This window comes from Natator depressus, chromosome 1 (genome assembly GCF_965152275.1).
Source record: "Natator depressus isolate rNatDep1 chromosome 1, rNatDep2.hap1, whole genome shotgun sequence".
In the NCBI taxonomy this organism is placed as follows: Eukaryota; Metazoa; Chordata; order Testudines; family Cheloniidae; genus Natator; species Natator depressus.
Window position 1 is genome coordinate 321,037,279 of NC_134234.1, and position 18,122 is coordinate 321,055,400.

At 47.0% G+C, this 18,122-nt stretch overlaps 1 protein-coding gene across 1 annotated transcript in view; it reads left to right on the forward strand.

Moving 5' to 3' along the window:
• Nucleotides 1-12,462: 12,462 nt before the first annotated feature.
• NAMPT (nicotinamide phosphoribosyltransferase) overlaps nucleotides 12,463-18,122 on the forward strand; it is a 64,586-nt gene continuing 58,926 nt past the window's right edge. The window contains exon 1 of the mRNA XM_074942477.1: nucleotides 12,463-12,636. Coding sequence (XP_074798578.1) covers nucleotides 12,577-12,636 — 60 coding nt within the window. The 5' untranslated portion in view covers nucleotides 12,463-12,576. The remainder of the gene's footprint in view (nucleotides 12,637-18,122) is intronic.

The window sequence follows — 18,122 nt, forward strand, 5'->3', positions numbered from 1 at the left end:
TGTGCAGGTACTGGGGCTGGGAGGTGCAGGCCGGGTTTAGGCAGAGATGACTGGTCCAATCCCCTTGCCGATGATGAGTGGCCATTACCGACTGCAGTTTGCCCCAGTGAGAGGAGGCTAGATGATGACTGGCACTAGCCACTGAGGCAAGGTGGGTGTAGAGGGTTTGGGGTTCCCTTGGGAGGGGAGACCCAGAGTGTGGGGGTACTGCTGGGGGCAGAACCCCGAGGAAAGGGGCACCAGGTCCAGGAGGGACATGGGGGCCTAAGGCAGGTGAGAAACTAGCCAGCAAAGGGTGCTCTGAGGCTGGAAAGAGCTAATTCCCAGAAGACCAGCAGGAGGCACCATGGCAGTGAGTGCTCGATGTGTTACACTGCCTCATATTCATGCAGCTCTGTACTGCTCAAGTTTGGCCTAGCCATCCCACTTTCCAAAAGAGCATACACATGCTAGGTCCCCATTCTGCAATAATTTACATGTATGCTTAACTTTAATCATGTTAGTAGCCCCCCTGAAGTTAACAGGACTCCTCCCATGGTTAAGTTTAAGCATATGAGTAAATGTTTGCTGGATCAGGGCCTACGTTAGCATCCAAAACTCATCCTCTTTACCTTTATTATGAATGTCGATAACAACAAAACATAACCTTGGCCTGAATCTCCTCCTGAGTTTGCTGTGTTGCTAGTCTCCTCTCCCTGCTGGGCTCTATTTTCCACCCCTCTAGAGAGGGCCTATGAATCCTCTCATATCCAGTGGGGGTTTAACATAACCCACCCGTTTCTGAGTCCCTAGTCAGAGTTCTAGCAACTGAAAACAAGATGACTCTGCAGTACCACCCTGAATCCCTGTGAAGGATTGTAGCTCTTGTCACACTGTTACAAAGGCCGCTTGCTGAGTGACTAAAGGAGTTTGGCTTTGCAGGTTATGATGTTACTACATGGCAATGGGCATGATGCAGCACTACACATAAAGCTAAGGTTGCCAGTTTTGGTTGGACATATTCATGGAGGTTTCATCACGACATAATCTTTATTCCTAGAGACTCCGGAACAGTCCTGGAGGGTTGGCAACCCCATGTAAAGTCTTATCCTGCTTCCTGTGAAGGTAGTGGAAAAAATTTCATAATCTTCAATGTGAGCATTGTCTGATACACCTCTTGGCTCACTGTTAAATCTGGCACAATTGAAAATCAGACATTTCTTTAAACTTACATGGAGAGAAATGTTACAGCCCAATAACAGCTAACCCGAATACAATCTGTTCTAAATACTTCACCTCAGTACTGTTCCTGAGAAAACAGATGAAATAGTTCAGACTTTGCCTTTATGAGGTACAATCCTGCAAGGTACTAAGCATCCTGAAGTCAATAGTAGCTCCGGCTGCTGAGCATGTATGTGGAGAGACTCAGGACCTTGCAGGACATAACATGCTCCAGCACTTTCGGCTACCATAGCTGCAGAGTAAATACAGTTCAAGGCTGCGGTTCATCTGAGGGGCTCTGCTGATTTCATAAACTATGAGACTGCAACTCAGAAAATTGGCAGGTACAAGCAAAATGCTGAGAGTCAGGGCCATGTACTGTTTTTTCAATATGCTGATGTAGTGTTTTATTTTTCCTTTAAAACCTTTTCCTGGGTAACATTGGTGGATGTTATAGGTCTGATCCATCACAAAATAATGAATGCCTTCCATATTACCAGGATGTTAAAACAAAGTTTCCGTCAGAAATCTGATGATTGTCTAGCAGTCCCCAGCCTGCTAGTGAAATTTATGTTTGCTTTGGAGGAGTTTCATTGAAGAGAAAATGACAAATAACCTAGCTTTCACTGGAAAGTACCTCTGACTTACCATGAGTCCTACTATATGTTACCTATGCTGAGCCTCAGGCTGGTGTATTTTTAATTTTGGGGGGTGGAGGAGTTCATTTGAGGCAAGGAAAGAGACAAATATTTCTGCTTTATTTCAAAGAGAAAATGCCAGCTGTGTGAAGCTGTTTATAAACTTGGGAATTTTAATTGCTGATGGGAGATGGATTGGAGGCAAAGTGCAGGTGAGGCAAACAAAGGCTCATATTGGCTGCAGATGATCACATCTTCTACCTCATTATTATTAATTATTGTATTATGGTACAATCTAGATGCCCCAAACAGGGTTACGCACTTTGTATGCAAGACACATATTAGGGAATATATGTTGATGTAATGTGGTGCAAAGCCATTATATCGAAATTCACCAACCAACCCCCCATTTCCACCCTCCTCCTGTTCTGTTCTAAAAAGCCAGTGAAGAAAGGACAGTTTTGTAGTGTGTCCAGAAGATTAACAAATCCACAGTCTGGCATGAATATATACATTTACATCTAAAGACAGAGGCTGGCTTTCAGACACTGTCCCTAGGAGGTAGACAGTCAAAGTGAATTCTGATGATGGCTCAGGTTCTAGAGCTCTGGAGCCCTGCTGAATATCCATGGGCTAGCAGTAATGAAATCTGATTCCTGCTGGTTTGGATCCTACATACACAACATAAATAGATAGCCAGGGATATTGAAAGTAATACTGAATGATGTATAGAGCAGAAGGCTCAGTGGACAACCAAACATGACACTATATGTTGGTAAAATATAAACAACTGAAATATCTAAATTATTAACTGCATATATTTTAACAATACCATTAGTATCTGGTATCTAGTCTTTTAGAAATAAAATCTTGTACTGGGCTTGGCCTTTCCCTGGCTATTGTATGAACTAGGCCTTGATGTTTCATCTTCATTATATAGTGTATTCAGTTTCTTTTTACAACTGACATAACATCACTTTTAAACAACTTTTTGAGTTATGGTTTAAACAGCCATCTACACATTACTTTTAGAGGAACTACACGAGAGAGCACACTGTTCAATTAAAAAAACAACACTCTTTGTTCATTGAAGATGACTTAAAATGACATGTCAGGGATATTTTGTTCATTTCCATGTAAGATGATCTCCTCCTTCTCGCTGAGTTCATGCAAGTGTTTGGGATGCTGTTCAGCAGGATGTCTGACTGAGGAGGTACCTTAGTTGATGAGAATGTAGACCCAAATCCCCAAAGGCATTTATCTGTCTCTTTAGGCACTTAAAGCCACCATTGAGGCACCACTGACATTTTCAAAACCACCACTATGCGGCCAGCTAACCCTATAGGTCCTCTGAATTGCCTATGTTTCTGCAGGCTGGCATTCACAAAGCTGCCTAGTTCCTATTTGCCACCTCTCAGCTAATGAGCAGATCAGAGCCCTAGCTCAAGCCAAAGTCCCAGGGGCTCCAAAGCAGGATTCTCAAATTAGGCAGGGGGATGCCAATCTTGCCAGTGGGGCCTGATCCTGTAGGCATGCTCTGAGCACTCTTGAGACCGGTCAGACCCTACAGCAGAAGAACTGGAAGCAGACCACTGATATTGGGGTGGAGACAGCACAGCCTCTGCACAAAAGATAACAAGGGCACAGAGAAATGTGGGGTGAGCTTGAGAGACGAATGGAGCATGAGCAGGAGAGTGAGGTGTTTTCAACTGCTAGGGTTGGGCTACCTAAGCCAGGTCAGTCACTTAACTCCAGGAGAGGGTTTGTGGCTGAGGATCCCAAGCCAAGGGAGATGGCCCATTAGCCAGGCACAGCAAGTCAGCCACTTAGGAGCCAAAGCCCCTCTCCTCCCCACTTCCCCTTTCAGCATTTCATGCCTGGCTAGCTTAGGCCTCTCCCGACCCAACTTGCTGACTTCCATGGATCCCTTCCTCCAGCACCTAATTCTTCCCATGCATTGTATAGAGAGCCTTGGCAGCAGGCTGCCTTGAGGAAAGGTTTTGCAATACTGAGCAGAGCACCCTTTAAGTACTGTTGAGAATCTGGGCCCCTAGTTCTCAAGTTCACCAAAATGTACATTTAGGTAATACTGAGGTCCTAAAATAATAAGTACACCCCATAGTCCTTACATACCCTGCAGCAGAATTGATGAGCTCCAGAGACTCATCTAGCTGTCCTACCACAAGGAAGGCCACTGCAGCATTGAAATGGGGCTAGAACAGGTGCTGTAGGATGGTGCAGGGCAGGCGAGTTTTGGAATTTGGGGAGTACAGGAAACCTTGAGCAGTTGTGGGCCCTGTCCTATGGAGTATACAGAGGTTAATTTGGAATGGCACTTTTTCTTAGTGGCTGCCATCTTATGCTCAAAAATATAAGTTTTCTTTACATAAATAGAATAATTGTCTCTACCCTTTGTGGTTCCAAAAGTAAACTTCTGCCTGAAATATTGTATACCAATGTAACAATATCTGCTTGGGTCTGCAGACAGCTCATACCAGGGATGTATGGTTCCTATTTATTTCCACAAGGTATTGACTCTGAGGTCTAATAATGATCATTTAAATTATAGCATCACTAACTATTTCACTGCTGATCAAAGCACACAAAATAGAGGGATAATCGTATTATGGAGGCTGACATAATCTAATGCGAATCTGCACATCCCCCTTTGGTGTCACATATGGGTGTAGTATGGACAATACTTAGGAGGATACCATATAATGGGCTCTATAAACCCTGCACTAGCATGGAAGGGGTCAGGGGGCTGCTTTGGGTTGGAGAGGCTCTGCGCCTCCACACCTGCAAATCATGCAAAGACTGGAGGTCATTAAAGGAGAGAACTCCACGCAGAAGGGGGAAACCCTGGGAAGGGAACAGGCTGTTTGAGCTTCTCCAGCACAAAGAGGGGGCTGACAACCAGAGAAGTCTCTGCCATCATAGAAGGAGGGTGTGGATCCCCTGGGCTAAAAAGGGGGAAAAGACTGAGACTTGCACTAGAGACCCAGTGAACGCCGGGTCCTCTGAAGTAAGAGAGGCCTATATGTTGGAGGGAGCTGCCTACAGCTTTTTCTTTTCCTTTAGGCCTTTTTATAACCTTGTTTACTGACTGTGAGCTGTCTTGTTGTTTCACTTGGGACCTCAAGAGGGGAAGAAACAGCCAGGAGGCCTCAACTGGAGGTTTAGGTGCTGGCCCACTAGTAAAACAGACCCCACAGCACCCACTGGGATGGGGATAATTGAACTCGCATACACTTGATGATCAGCATTAATATTGACTTAACAATAGGCTTCAGAGTCAACACAGAGATGAATAGGGCAGGACACATCTGAGTGATTGTTTCAGGCTGACAGTTGTATCTGTTTGTCCGTAGACAGACGTACAACCAGAACAATGTGAAACTTTCCAGATGAAACTTAAATTCTGCATGGTCTGTGCTGAAATTTCACTCAGTTTCCTGTGCTCCTGCAATGTCATTCCTGTGACTATGTAAAGTAAGTTTGGAGCTCTGATATATCTGGATTAGTGACCTGTATAGTGGAGAGATGGTTTCATTGTCTATCTTAGTTTGACTGTCCCTGGACAGCTCACAAGGCACTAGACTGAAAATATTTTTGTGGGATTCACTTTCTACAGTAAATTGTTAAATTCTACATGCAAAATGCTGATAGGACACTTCTGCTAAATAGAAAATCACTTGTTAGCAGAAGTCCCTGGAAAGCAAGGTGGTTCCTAGCCTAATTTGAATCCATTCATTACTGTAAGAGAGAGAGAGAGAGAGTTAAAGATACTTATAATGAACAGATTTTAAAATCTCTTACTTGCAAGAGTAAAATGCTAAAAGATGATCACTGACCAGCCCTGACCATGCCAAATAATGTTAGAAATAGTTTATCTGCAATCATGTTTAAACTGACTATAAATAAATAAACCTTAACTTGGTTCCCTGCCTACTTTAGACAGACATTAAGGCCCTGTCTGTGCTACAGATGCAACTTGATTACATCATAGTTGTCCCCTAACCAAGTTACAATCCTGATTCCAGTTTGTAGTGTAGACTGAAGTCTACTTATACCCACAATGGAGGCTATGACAGGTAATAATAGACTATCTGAGTGCATTTCTATACCTGAGTAGAGTTCTGTGTTCCTGGATTCACCCCTCTTCCCCCTTGTAAACATGCTCCCTCCAGTTACTGCTGCACCAGTGACTAGTATTTAATCTTTGCCACTGTTTAATCTTTGCCTTTGTCCTTTTCCCCAGCAAACTGTAATTTAGCATAATTTCATTTACCCTGGTCCCATTTTCTATTAACGCTCCACAGTATGCTAACATTCCAATATTTCATTACTGATACAGTTTGATTCTTTCACCTAAACTAAATTAAGCCATTATTCAAGCTCTGACATGTTGTCAGATACGACTGAAGAGCTAAGAGGGGGAAAGATACTGAGGATTAAAGATCCTGTGTGAACAAATCAGCATTAATCATACTACTGAAAGCTTGAAAATACATCAGCAGAGCCTTATACAGAGAAACGTCATGACTTTTTAAAAAACTGGACACTGAAGGATTTCTGCTCCCCCGTCTTCACTAATTAAATAGCTAGTTTTCAAATTTTCTGCAACTGTGGTTTCAGGCAAAGGATTTTTCGTCATTCAGTCATTTAACTATTAGTAACTCTTGTTTCTGATAATGCCTGCACTATAATGTGCATTTTCCAAACACAAAAACAGATACAGACCCTGTCGCAGAGCTGGCATTCTAAAAGAAAATAGAGGAGCAGGACAGGGGAAAGAAGAACTGCAAACAAGCCAGGCAGTGATTGGGCCCCATCCTGATAATACAAAGTTTGAAGGACATACTACTTTAAAATGATGATATATCAAGTAAAAATGATCCTAATTTACCCTACAACTATACTGTTATAGTTACTGAATGCATCACAGTAGAAGTAGATCTTCAGAACGGGTTTGAGGTTACAGTCCAGACCAGCTCAGGAAAGCCATTCCATGCTTGGGGGTGATGTGGCAGAAGGTGCAGAAAAGTTCACTGGAAAAGTAGGCAAATGGTATTTGGAGACTAGCATTGTTGGAGGAGCAGAGTGGGTGGGTGGGGGAGGCACAACAAGGACAAATACGTAGGAAGCTATGTTCCCTGTAAGCTGCACGGCCGCGCAGCAGCCTATTTAGTGCCACGCAGGCGCTCAGGGAACCTGCCCGGGGACCTGCCGTGGCCAGGACGCCCCTCCCCTGGTCCTCACCTAGCCCGGCCCCCAACCTGCTGCAGCCGCGGGTGCCCCTTCTCTGGTTCCAACTCCACTGCAGAGCGGCCTGGGCCGGCCCCATGCGCGGTCCTCCTCTGGCCTGGATCTGCTTGGGCTGGGGGAGGGGTGCCTCTCCCTCCCAGCCCAGGTGCTGCTGTGGGGAGAGAGCTGGGGGGAGTCCTCTCTCCCCACTGTAGCCCCTGAGTATCCTCCTGCACCCCAAGCCCCTCACCCCTTGCCCCACCCCAGAACCTGCACCCCCAGCCCTGAGCCCCCTCCACACTCCAAAACCTTTGGCCCCACCACACATCACCTCCATATTGGTGCACATAACAAAATTTCTTCCACACATAGGTGGGAAAAATTAAGAGGGAACACTAGGAAGGCGGCAGAGTTACGCAGTACTGGCTTGAAAATAAGGGCAAGATCATTGAACTTCATGTTGTGGAAGAGGGCGAGCCAGTGAAAGCATTCAAGGCAGCGAGAAAGGTGACTTTATCAACAGTGTTATGGACTGGACGAAAGCGGGTGGGAAACTTCAATGTCAGTCACAGGGGAGGAGGAGGGGATGTCAGAGGTCATGGCAAATTAATCCTACATTCAGCTCATTGATCCTCAAATGGCAGCAGCCACTTGAGTTTGGTTGGTTTTCATAACTGCTGCTGCCAGGTGTTCTGTTTGCTAAGTGGCACATATACTGCCTAGAAAAAAAAGAAATGTGTAGGAATCTCTGCTCTACAATTTATTTTAACCCTATCCAGCTGCTACCACTCTGTCAAAGAGCTTCCTCCTGTTATGGAATGCTAAGCTGTATTATGCTGTCCTATCACTAGATACTGCCATATGTAACATACCTTCTCTCACTTACTCCAGCGTACCTTTATTGACTTCAGTGCAGTTATTCCTGATTTACACCAATTTAAGCAAGAGGACAATCAGGCCCTAAGTTTAGTAATGTCTTTCACTCATTAATTCTAAACAGAAGCAAAACATTGACACTCACCAAGAATAATCAAGTTATATGAAACCATTTCGTGAGAAGACAAAGGATTCCCTAGTATAGGAGGTGTCATGGATACCTTGTATACAATAGGTTGCAAGACTGCTACAAGTAGGTCAGGCTTTTCTGCCAGATATGAACTGGCTACAGAGCTTGCTTCCAAGAAAGTACAGCAGGTTTGTTCACTAGATCCTTTAACGTACTGCCAGGAATGGCTGTTGTATGCTCAGCTAATCAGGCCTATTGTGTGATTATGGAATTCAACAGGACTACTGTACTTGCATGAGTTCTATAGGATTAGGCCCTAAATATTTAATTCATGATGTTACAAGAAAAAGGATCTATGTATTTATTACCTCAGTTGATTACTTTGTGTAATTTACTCAGTCTTTTCACATACTTAATAGTATTAGTAAAGCGTGGAAACCAAGATTCTAGCTGCTATGGCTCATTTTCTTAAGCAGTAACCATTTGTGAAACTTTCTTTTAGATACATATATTGGATGGTGAACACTTATACCAGGTACTAGTTCATACAAGGTCCTTGTTTTATGAAAAGGCTTGTTTTTTTTTATCACTTGTTTATATAGAGAGTAGCTGTTTTTTCCTGTACTATTCATTGGTAGGCTGGTCAATAGTTAAATGATGGACTCCTTTCTGCACATCCTATGGTTTACCCTAACTTATGTTTGTGTAAATGAAATCAAGGATTTCTCAGTTGCAGTTTACCCCAGGGATCAAAAAGGACTTCTCACAGCCATATCTGTCTCCTGCTTCAAGGTGCATATGGTTCCACAAAACAGTATTTTGACCAACAGCTTAGCATGATTCATTGTGTACACCAGAGAATTGCATACCTGAAACTTGCACTGGTGAACTGAAGCAAAATTAGCCGTTCTGTATACACGGTGCACCACATCCACACACAGCACTCCCTGCAAACATTGCTACACCTGTCACCTAATTCCAGGCATATTGTCCCCCGCCCCACTCACTGGAGCAGAGTCATACTATGTATGGTGTACACTATATTTTTGCACTGGTTCACATTTGTTTCAATGGAGGATTTGTTCTCCCATGTGTGAGGATTTGCCTATACACCATGAATTGGTGGGGCTATAACTTTACTTTATGTACTCAGCTGCAATGGTGAAGGATCACCATTTTCCCCTACAGCCTTGCTGGATAGTCCCTGGGCATGCTGGCCCAGCATGTACTCTGATGAGCACTGTCAGCTTTGGCTGGTGGTATTTCTGGAGGATTTTGTTCTTGTGTATTATTCAATAACTAGTACCTGAAAGCCTGTGTTGTTGTATAGATGTAGCAGTTCAGCCAAGTTCTACCATCTGTGTAATCTCCCTCATACTCTACACTAATATGCATACAACAGTTTCATTGTAAGGGTGTAATTTGTAAAGTCAAAATGGCTGAGATCCCAAAAATTCGACAATAATAGTCTGAATCACAGTGACTGAACGTAGTGATATTTTAGTGAAAAAAGGCTCCCTACTATGCTTGTAGCTGTTTCTCCCTCTTTACACTGACTACAGCCATCCTAGGATTCAGAGTGACAAGCTTATATAACTGAAAACCTATATAGAACAGAGTAACATTTAGTATTTTAATGTTCAAGGCAGAGGAGGAATCTTCCCAAGTGGAGGCCATTGCCTCCTGCATATTAAAAGCTAGTGGCTAAAAGCCCATGCTCTCACACAGATTACTTCGGGGGGCATTCTGCACCAAAAAAAAAAAAAAAAAAAAATCTGCAAATTTTGTCAAAATAACAATACATAATCACAACAGTTTCAATTATTTTTGTAATTTATTTCAAAATACCTGTCAGCAAGTATGTCTATAACAATACAGACACACACAAAAATTCCTCCAGGAGTAGAGAGTTAAAGAAACCCCTATGACAACCCAGTTCCTGTTTCTCTGCCCCCTTTCCCCACCCCCAGGTCCCAGCTGGGGGCCAGACACCTGCACCCCCCCCTCAGCCCAGTCACAGAGCCTCCCTCCCCCTTGCCCAGCCACCCGCCCCCTCCTCCCCCAGAGAGAGAAACAGCCTGATGCTTGGTCCCAGGCTTGCAGAGTTTCCTGCACCGCACCTTCTCCTTCCCTCAGGGCATGTTGGGAAGTGCAGCTGCCAGGTACCCTCTAGCTCAGAGCTGGGCAATCTACGGCCCACGGGTCACATCTGGGCCGCGGGAATGTCCTGCCTGGCCCCTGAGCTCCTAGCCGGGGAGGCTAGTCCCCGGCCCCTCCCCTGCTGTTCCCTCTTCCCTGCAGTGATTTTGCCACATGGGCAGCAGGGCTGCAAGCTCCTGCTGCTCTGAGTGGCATGGTAAGGGGGCAGCAGTAGGGTAGGGGGTTCCAGGGGCAGGCAGGGGACAGGGAGTGGTTGGATGGGGCAGAGGTTCTGGGGGTGGTCGGGGAACAGGGTGGGTTAGATGGGGGTGGGGTCCCAGGGGGCCTGTCAGGGGGGTGGATAGGGGTGGGGAGGCAGTCAGGGGACAGGGGAGGTTAGATGGGTTGGGGATTCTGAGGGGGGCAGTCAGGGAGCGGGAAGTGGGTGGGGGCAGATAGGGGGTGGGGGCCAGGCTGTTTGGGAGGCACAATCTTCCCTACCCGGCCCTCCATACAGTATCACACCATGATGTGGCCCACGGGCCAAAAAGTTTGCCCACCCCTACTCTAGCTCCCTCCCACTCCCCCCAGCAGTGTCTTATGTGCAAACTGGGCTCTGCTGGGTCCAGTGGCCCCTAGTGGTAGCTAGCACCACTGCAGCCCATTTCTGTGGAGGAAAGTAAATTCTGAACCCACAACATTAATTTCTGCAAAATTCTGCATTACATAGTGGCACAGAATTCCCACAGGAGTAACAGACGTAATTTGTACAGTTGTGTGTGTGGAAAAAAAATTAAAAACTAAACAGTAGACAGTGAATCCCAGTGAAGATAGAATCTGGTGATATTCAATACAAAACGACCTCTCACCCATGCTTGTAGGTGTTCCTATTGCTTCACACTGACTCAGACTTTCTAGACTTCAGAGTGAAGCTTGGGGTTAGTGTGTGTGTGCTGGCTGTGGTGTTTGTACTGACCATCTCCCACTCTGTCAAAGAGGCTCCTGTTTACAGCCAAAAAGCTCCTGATTTATCTCCTGGAGAAGGGGCAGCTGGGCTAACTCTGAACCCCACACGCCAGGCAGGCCAATCACTCAAATTTGGCCTGGCTGCCATGACGAAGGAGCTCTACAGAGCATTTGCTACACAGGAGGTAAACCAGCGAGGGGGGCACAGAGGAGTTGGTCGTGGTAGGCTTGTGTGTGCAGAACTCAGCCCCACCGCTCAGGAGAGATGTGGCAGCAGATGCCTCCCCTGGGGAAGAGAGACCACCCTGCAGGGACCGCTCCGGAGTAGGAGCAGTGTCCCAGGCGTAGCTGGGGGGCGGGCCGAGGCACGTAGGCTCTGTCCCGCGGCGGTGCAGGAGCCGTGGCATTCTTGACGAGGGACTGGACTCCAGGGATGAGCCGAAGTGTCTCCAAACAACTTTCTCCTGCAGGCCGTCGTAGAGGACCAGTAACTCCTGCGGCAGCCCTGAGCCCTCTTCATGCGGGGTTCAGACGGGACTCCGGGCCGGCCTGCGCGCCCTGCTCCCCTTCGGCAAGCCCCAGCCAGCCCGGCAGCTACAGCGGGGCTCCCAGCAGCGCTGAGGGGAGCTGCTGCTCTACAGAGCGGGGCTCTCAGCCGCGCTGGCCCCACAAACGATCCGGACCCATCCCTGCTCCGGACACTCCTCCGCTGCGAAACAGCTGTCCTCGGGGCCCGGCCTCCCGCCGTGGGCGGGAACCCCGGAGCAGCCCAGCGCACGGGGCTTCCGCAGCCAAGGGCGGGGCGGGCTAAGCAGAAACCGGCCAGGGCGAGGCCTGAGCCACTTCCCCGCGCCCACCGCAGCTCTGGAGAATCGAAAGCAGCAAGCTCTGCGCCAGCGCGCATGCGCAAACACTCCTTCCTCTCTCTCTCTCTCTCTCTCTCTCTCTCCCCCCTCCCCGCTCGGTCACCGGCTCTCCTGACTGAGCATCTTTCCCTCTCCGGCCGCCCAGCTCAGGGGACCGACTCCAGCCAATAGCAAGAGAGAGTAGAGCGGCTACCCTTGTGGCGTCACCGCCTCGGCTCCGCCTCCTTCCTGCCGCTGGCCGATCGAGTCCTACGACAGAGAACGTGAAGTGCTGACTCCGCCCCGCTCACTTCGAGAATGCGTGGAGGCGCAGGCCCCGCCCTCCTCTGCGTGACCTCATAGCCCCACCTCCTCCAGTCGCAGGTCGAAATCTAATGGGGGGGGGGGGGGGAGGTGGAGCAGTAGCTCCACCCCTCAGGGAGGCTCTTGGCAGCGAGGGGAGGCGGCGGCGGCGGCGGCGGCACAGCCCGTTTGTGATTGTCCCTGCTCGCGGCGGCGGCTCGTGCTCGGCAAGATGGAACGTGCAGCGGCAGGCGCAGAGTTCAACATCCTGCTCGCCACCGACTCCTACAAGGTAGGGGGGCGGCGGGCCTGGCCGGGGTCACCTCTGCGTGCGTGGGCTCGGCCGGCGCATGGCGCGCAGGGCACCGGGCTCCCGACGGCGCCCGGCCGGGGGCTAGCGGGGCACGGGGGGCGCCGCGCACGGCACCGGCGGGACCTGCGGCCGCTGCCTGTCGGGCTGGGCAGGGGCCGCAGAGCGGCACGGGGTCGGGACTGGAGGGGAGCTGCCCCCGGGGGGAGGCTGGCGGAGGGTCCCGGTGGTGGCATGAGGCCGGGGTACCCAGTGGAGGGGGTTGGGTTGCCCTCGGGGCTCCCCCGAGCTGCAGGGAGGGCTGGGAGGCTGCCCTGTGGTCCCGGTGGTGGCATGAGACCGGGGTGCCCGGTGGAGGGGCTGGGCTGGCCGGGCCGGGCCTGGCAGGGTATCCCGGGTGCGGGGGTGGTGACCTCTTTAAGCGGGGGGGGGGGGGCTGCCGGGAACTGGAGAGTGGAAGCGAGCTGGAAAGTGAAACCGGCGCCGGCGGACGCTCAGCGCTGGCGGGCGTTGGCGGCGCCCGCAGCAGGTTTGTGGGGGCCTGAGGCCCGAGAGGGTCAGTGGTACCGCGGGGCCCGCTGGCTGCGCACGGGCAGTTGCCAAGCGCTCAGCGGCAGCGTGTCACTTGGGGCGTACTGAGGAAAAAACCTCGCGTTTGAGAGCGACTCGCCTGGTGGTGTGGCAGCAAAGGGGAGATGCTGCTGCCTGACTCGCCTTGCTCTTAAAAAAAATCCTCTTGCCAGCTATAAAGGTGGTGTTTTGGGGGATCCCAAAGAAGAGTGGGGCGGGCTGTGTTGAGAAAATTGTAAAGTGAATGTTGTTGAAAATCCCTTGTCCCTGTTTCTTTCAGTTGTTTTAAGAAGCTGTTAGTATGTTCCATGTCTAGCGTTTCTCAAGGAGCGCTCCCCCGCCCCCCACCCCCATTCAACTTTGGACAGTGAAGCTGTGCTGGTTGGCGTCACGTTTGTTTCGTTTCTAGTTGTGACTTCACAGTGCTGTAAAGGGAACAATCAATGCTAATATTGGGTGTCAGATCCTCCAGGTAAAACTTCCAAACCCAGCTCCTTAGCTGCTCACCTTCCACTGAAATGAATCGGAGTTATGACTAAATCCCCTAATTGGCTTTGAATATTCCAACCTTTGTGTATTTTCCCTCCCAAATCCAAATTTGGAGTGTAAGTTAGTTAACAGTGCCCTTAAATTTTACTATTCTTGCTAATATGTTTGTAATTTATAATATACTTACCATATTATTTTCTCTAAAGCTTTGTTCAGTCTCACTGTAGAAGTTGTTTGATAAATGTATTGCTTAGGATCTGGAGGGAAGGGTCTCATTCTAGGGTAGTGGAAAAAAAAAAGTATTTTTAACGGTTAAACTATGTTTAGGCCTGGTCTCCACTAGAAAATTAGATCAGTTTAACCAAGTCAGTCAGGGGTTAGGGCTGGTCTACCCTTAAAGTGCTGCTGGAGTGCTTCAGTATAGACATCTACACCAACAGAAGGGGTTCTTTTGTCAGCAGAGGTAATCCACTTCCCCGAGAGGCGGTAGTCAGGTCGATGGGAGAATTCTTCGGTGAACCAAGTGCTATCTACATGGGGACTTAAGTCGGTTTAATTACTCCACTCGGGTATGGATTTTTCTCATCCCTGATGGATGTAGTTAAACCTACCTAATTTTATAATGTAGACCAGACCTTAGTGAAACTGCTTTCAAAACTGGTTTAACCCATGTACGTTACCCTTCTAGGAACTATGTCAATGAATTTACCATGGCTCTTTTGGGGAGAGGAGGGGGTGTAAGTAGGGCGTCCAGATGTCCCGATTTTATAGGGACAGTCCCAATATTCGGGGCTTTTTCTTATATAGGTGCCTATTACCCCTCACAATCTGTCCCAATTTTTCATACTTGCTGTCTGGACATCCTAGGTGTAAGTGAACCTTCCAAGTTGGAACCATGTTTGAGGTTAACCACCAGCAGGTCTCAAATACTGCTCTGTAATAAATTTAAAATACTGTTCAGAATCTTCGTGGTATGGATGTAAATTGTGCTGCATGTTCTTAAAATCAATCTATACTAGATGTTTTTTCTTAGATTTCCACTAGTGTAGCTCCACTGGTGGTAGCAATAGGAGGAGTGCCAGTATAATAGATCAGTTTGCCAGTGTTTAACTGCTGCATTGTTTAAAACGCTGCCGACTGCCTAGGGATTCCACTGCAAACTCTCAGAAAAGGCTAGAGTAGGCCTGATACTCCTTAACATAGTTTAAAGCTGGTAGTTTGGACAAAGTTAATGCTACGGTTAGTTTCCTTCAGTGTATTCTAGATACAATTGGAAACCTCTACTTTTTTTTTTAATATGATGTAAGTTTTACTTCTCGTTATATGACTATCTCTAATAATAAAAAATCCTGTAAGAGCTGTTGCATACATATATAACGTCCTTTACCGTATGGACACCTTATAAAAACAGATGCATAATTCAGCCTCTGAGGAAGAAGCCACCTCTGGTTTAAGCTGCTTACTTAGTGTTCCAGTCCCAGTGGATGACTTCCAAGCAACCATTGTCAGTGACACATGATTATTTAGCAAAATCCAGCGTGAACAGAATTTATAATCTGTCCTAAGTGGGGCAAGACTGTTACTGAACTCCTTTCTAGTGGAGAGCAGACTCGGCAACTATCAGCCCTCCACAAGTACTCCTGTTCTTTTTCGGATACAGATTAACACGGCTGCTACTCCTGACAGCCCTCCGCTCTACCCACCCATGAATTTGAATCTGAGTTTCATTAGCTTTAGTGTCATTGCCGAATGTAATGTGAAGGGGTTGGGGAGGGAGGGAGAGGGACTTAGTAGCTGGCCCTCTGCCCATGTAGGACTTTAAAAATAAGTACTGTGAACTGGACTCTGATCTTTTGGTTAAGGAATACCATGTGAACAATCAGCATGTTGTCACCATTTCCTCGAAAAAGCATCTCCCTATCTCATACAGTATGGCAAGAAAGTCCTGTTGGGTCACTGGGCCAATCTATCAAAAACTAGGGGTGGCAGGGTATTAAAAAGCTTGTTTTGGCATTGGTTTTCTAGATAAGAGTTAATATTTGATGGATGGATTTCAGAGCTTTGCTGCAGGCTAGGCACAGTTTTCTGCAGTGCTGAGTTGCAAGGTCAATTTAGCATTATAAATTGGACCCCCCAGAATTATGCAGCAAGTGCTTCTGGTTTTTTGAAGCAGGAAACTAACTTATCCTGTCCTTTTTCTGGACCAATACCAAGGTAAATATTTTTATAACACTTTACACTGTATGACACTAAAAACAATTTTCAGAAATAAATTAAATTTACTTTTACAAATTGTTTCCTTGCACACCTATATGTGTTTTGCCTTCTTGCAGTTAGTCTAGTATATAGTCCAGCTCTGCCTGTGTCATTCTCAGTATTGGGCAACCTGTTAGATGAACTGTGGAGACATGCACTGTGTACAGGGACCAAGATCAAGATGGTAGCACATGCAGGCTTATAGGAAAGTGGGTTTTATTTTTATTTTTTATTTTTTTTGTATAAGGTATCACTTTTGGTTCCTGTCAGTAATTGCTATATCACTAAATGAGATGTTTAGTTAATGTTGGGGCATATGTGTCTTGCAGAGTGAAAATGTGCCCTTTTAGTCCTTGGTTTATCATTGTTAAATAACGCTTTCAATAGTTATTAAGGTGGTATTATTTTTTAAACATCTCTAAACGAATCTTTGGTGTAGGGGAGAAATCTTAATTTGACAAACTGAATAAACAAATTCATATCTGGGAAAGCCAAAAACAGTTTCTGAAAACTAAACTTTTTAGTTAGCTAGTGTTCTCGTGGATGTGCTAAAGCATTTTGTAATATCTTAAAGGTGAAGATACATTGCTATGGTTTTACTAGGAAACAACATAGCTGAAAAAGGGAAAAGTTCTTCTGATTTAAAATGCTAGCAGTTTTTAACTAGAGGGTCACATACTCTGTTGCTTTCTCTAGGCTGACCACAATGTATGGAGCCGCTGGTGTGTCCATTCCTCCGTTCTACCTCACAAACTCTGTGTGCCTCCCTCCTTCCCCTTTTTATTTCAAGGACTCCCTGCAGCTCCCTCTAATCTGTGCCTGGGCTCTGTGCCCCTTCGTTTTCCCCATGCTCACCGTGGCAGAGGCTCTGTGTGGCCGTAATTGTAATATATCAGGGACTGTTGTTGGGGGGGCCCACAGAACCCTTGTGTGGCACTCTGTACCTGAAAGTGGCACTCTGGAGCCTGCATATTCACCACTGTCATATAATTGATATGTTTCATACAAAGTATGCCTTGTGAGGTATCATTTTAAAAGTCTTGATCTGTTGAACACTAATATCCTCCTGTTGGGTTGTATGTACTGTCTTTGTATGTGAAGTTATGAAATTTTGTTGTGTGTTACTGAAATATGTTGTGAGGCTGGGAACACCCACAACTAGCCTTTCAGGTACAAAAGTGGAGTAGCAAGACCCACTGATGGCCCATTGAAGGGAATCCGCTCTCCCAACAACCATCTTAGAGCATATATACAATGGAGACAGCTTGACCCACCTCATATCAAAAGATCTTTCCAGCAAGTTGGAAGAAACTGTAAAAGAAGGGGAAGTGACCTCATGACTTGCTCTCACTCCCCTCACAACTCAACACCTGGAAACATGTCTGGAGGACAAAGATTTTGAACTGGGAGGGTGGTCCTGGGCTGGAAGGCAGTTCCAGCCTGTGCCTTGAAGATCTGTAGTCTGTTTGCACTATGAGGGTGAGATACTGATTGATTCAAATCCTGTTTAGTTTATAGAACTCAGACTGCAAATTTACTTTTATTTTTTAGGTAACCTACTTTGACCTTTATGCTTACTACCTATAATCACTTAAAATCTATTTTTCTGTAGTTAATAAATCTGTTTTATATTTTACCTAAACTAACGTGTTTTGATTAAAGTGCTTGGGAAATCTCAGGTCAGTTTACAAAGGCTAGTGCGTGTCCTTGTCACATCGAGGTAGGGGTGGACTGGGTAATGAACTTACACTGGCCAGGCTTCTAACCAGGGCAAGACGGTATAGTTCTAGGGTGCAAGGCTGGGGAGCTGGGGGGAATTGGCTGGAGCCTCTCCGTTGTTCAGTAGTGGCTGGGAGAATCATTCATGTAACTCAGTTGGGTGTGTCCCTGCCTGTGGATGTCTGTGTAAGGGCAGTACCTGTCAGTGATTTGTAGCTTGCCAACAGCATCACAGTGTGAGAGGGAGACCCCCCAGGTTGGTGGGACAGTTAGCTCAGCTGTCCTACGTCCAGGTTGCACTCTGGGAGCTCCTTAGTGGGCAGATTAATGGGGGAAGACCGAACTCCTGACATGGGTGTGTCAGAACTCCTAGCATAGGGGTGGAGGTAGGATGAGGACATGGAATGGAGACCCCTAGTTTAACATGTTACTTC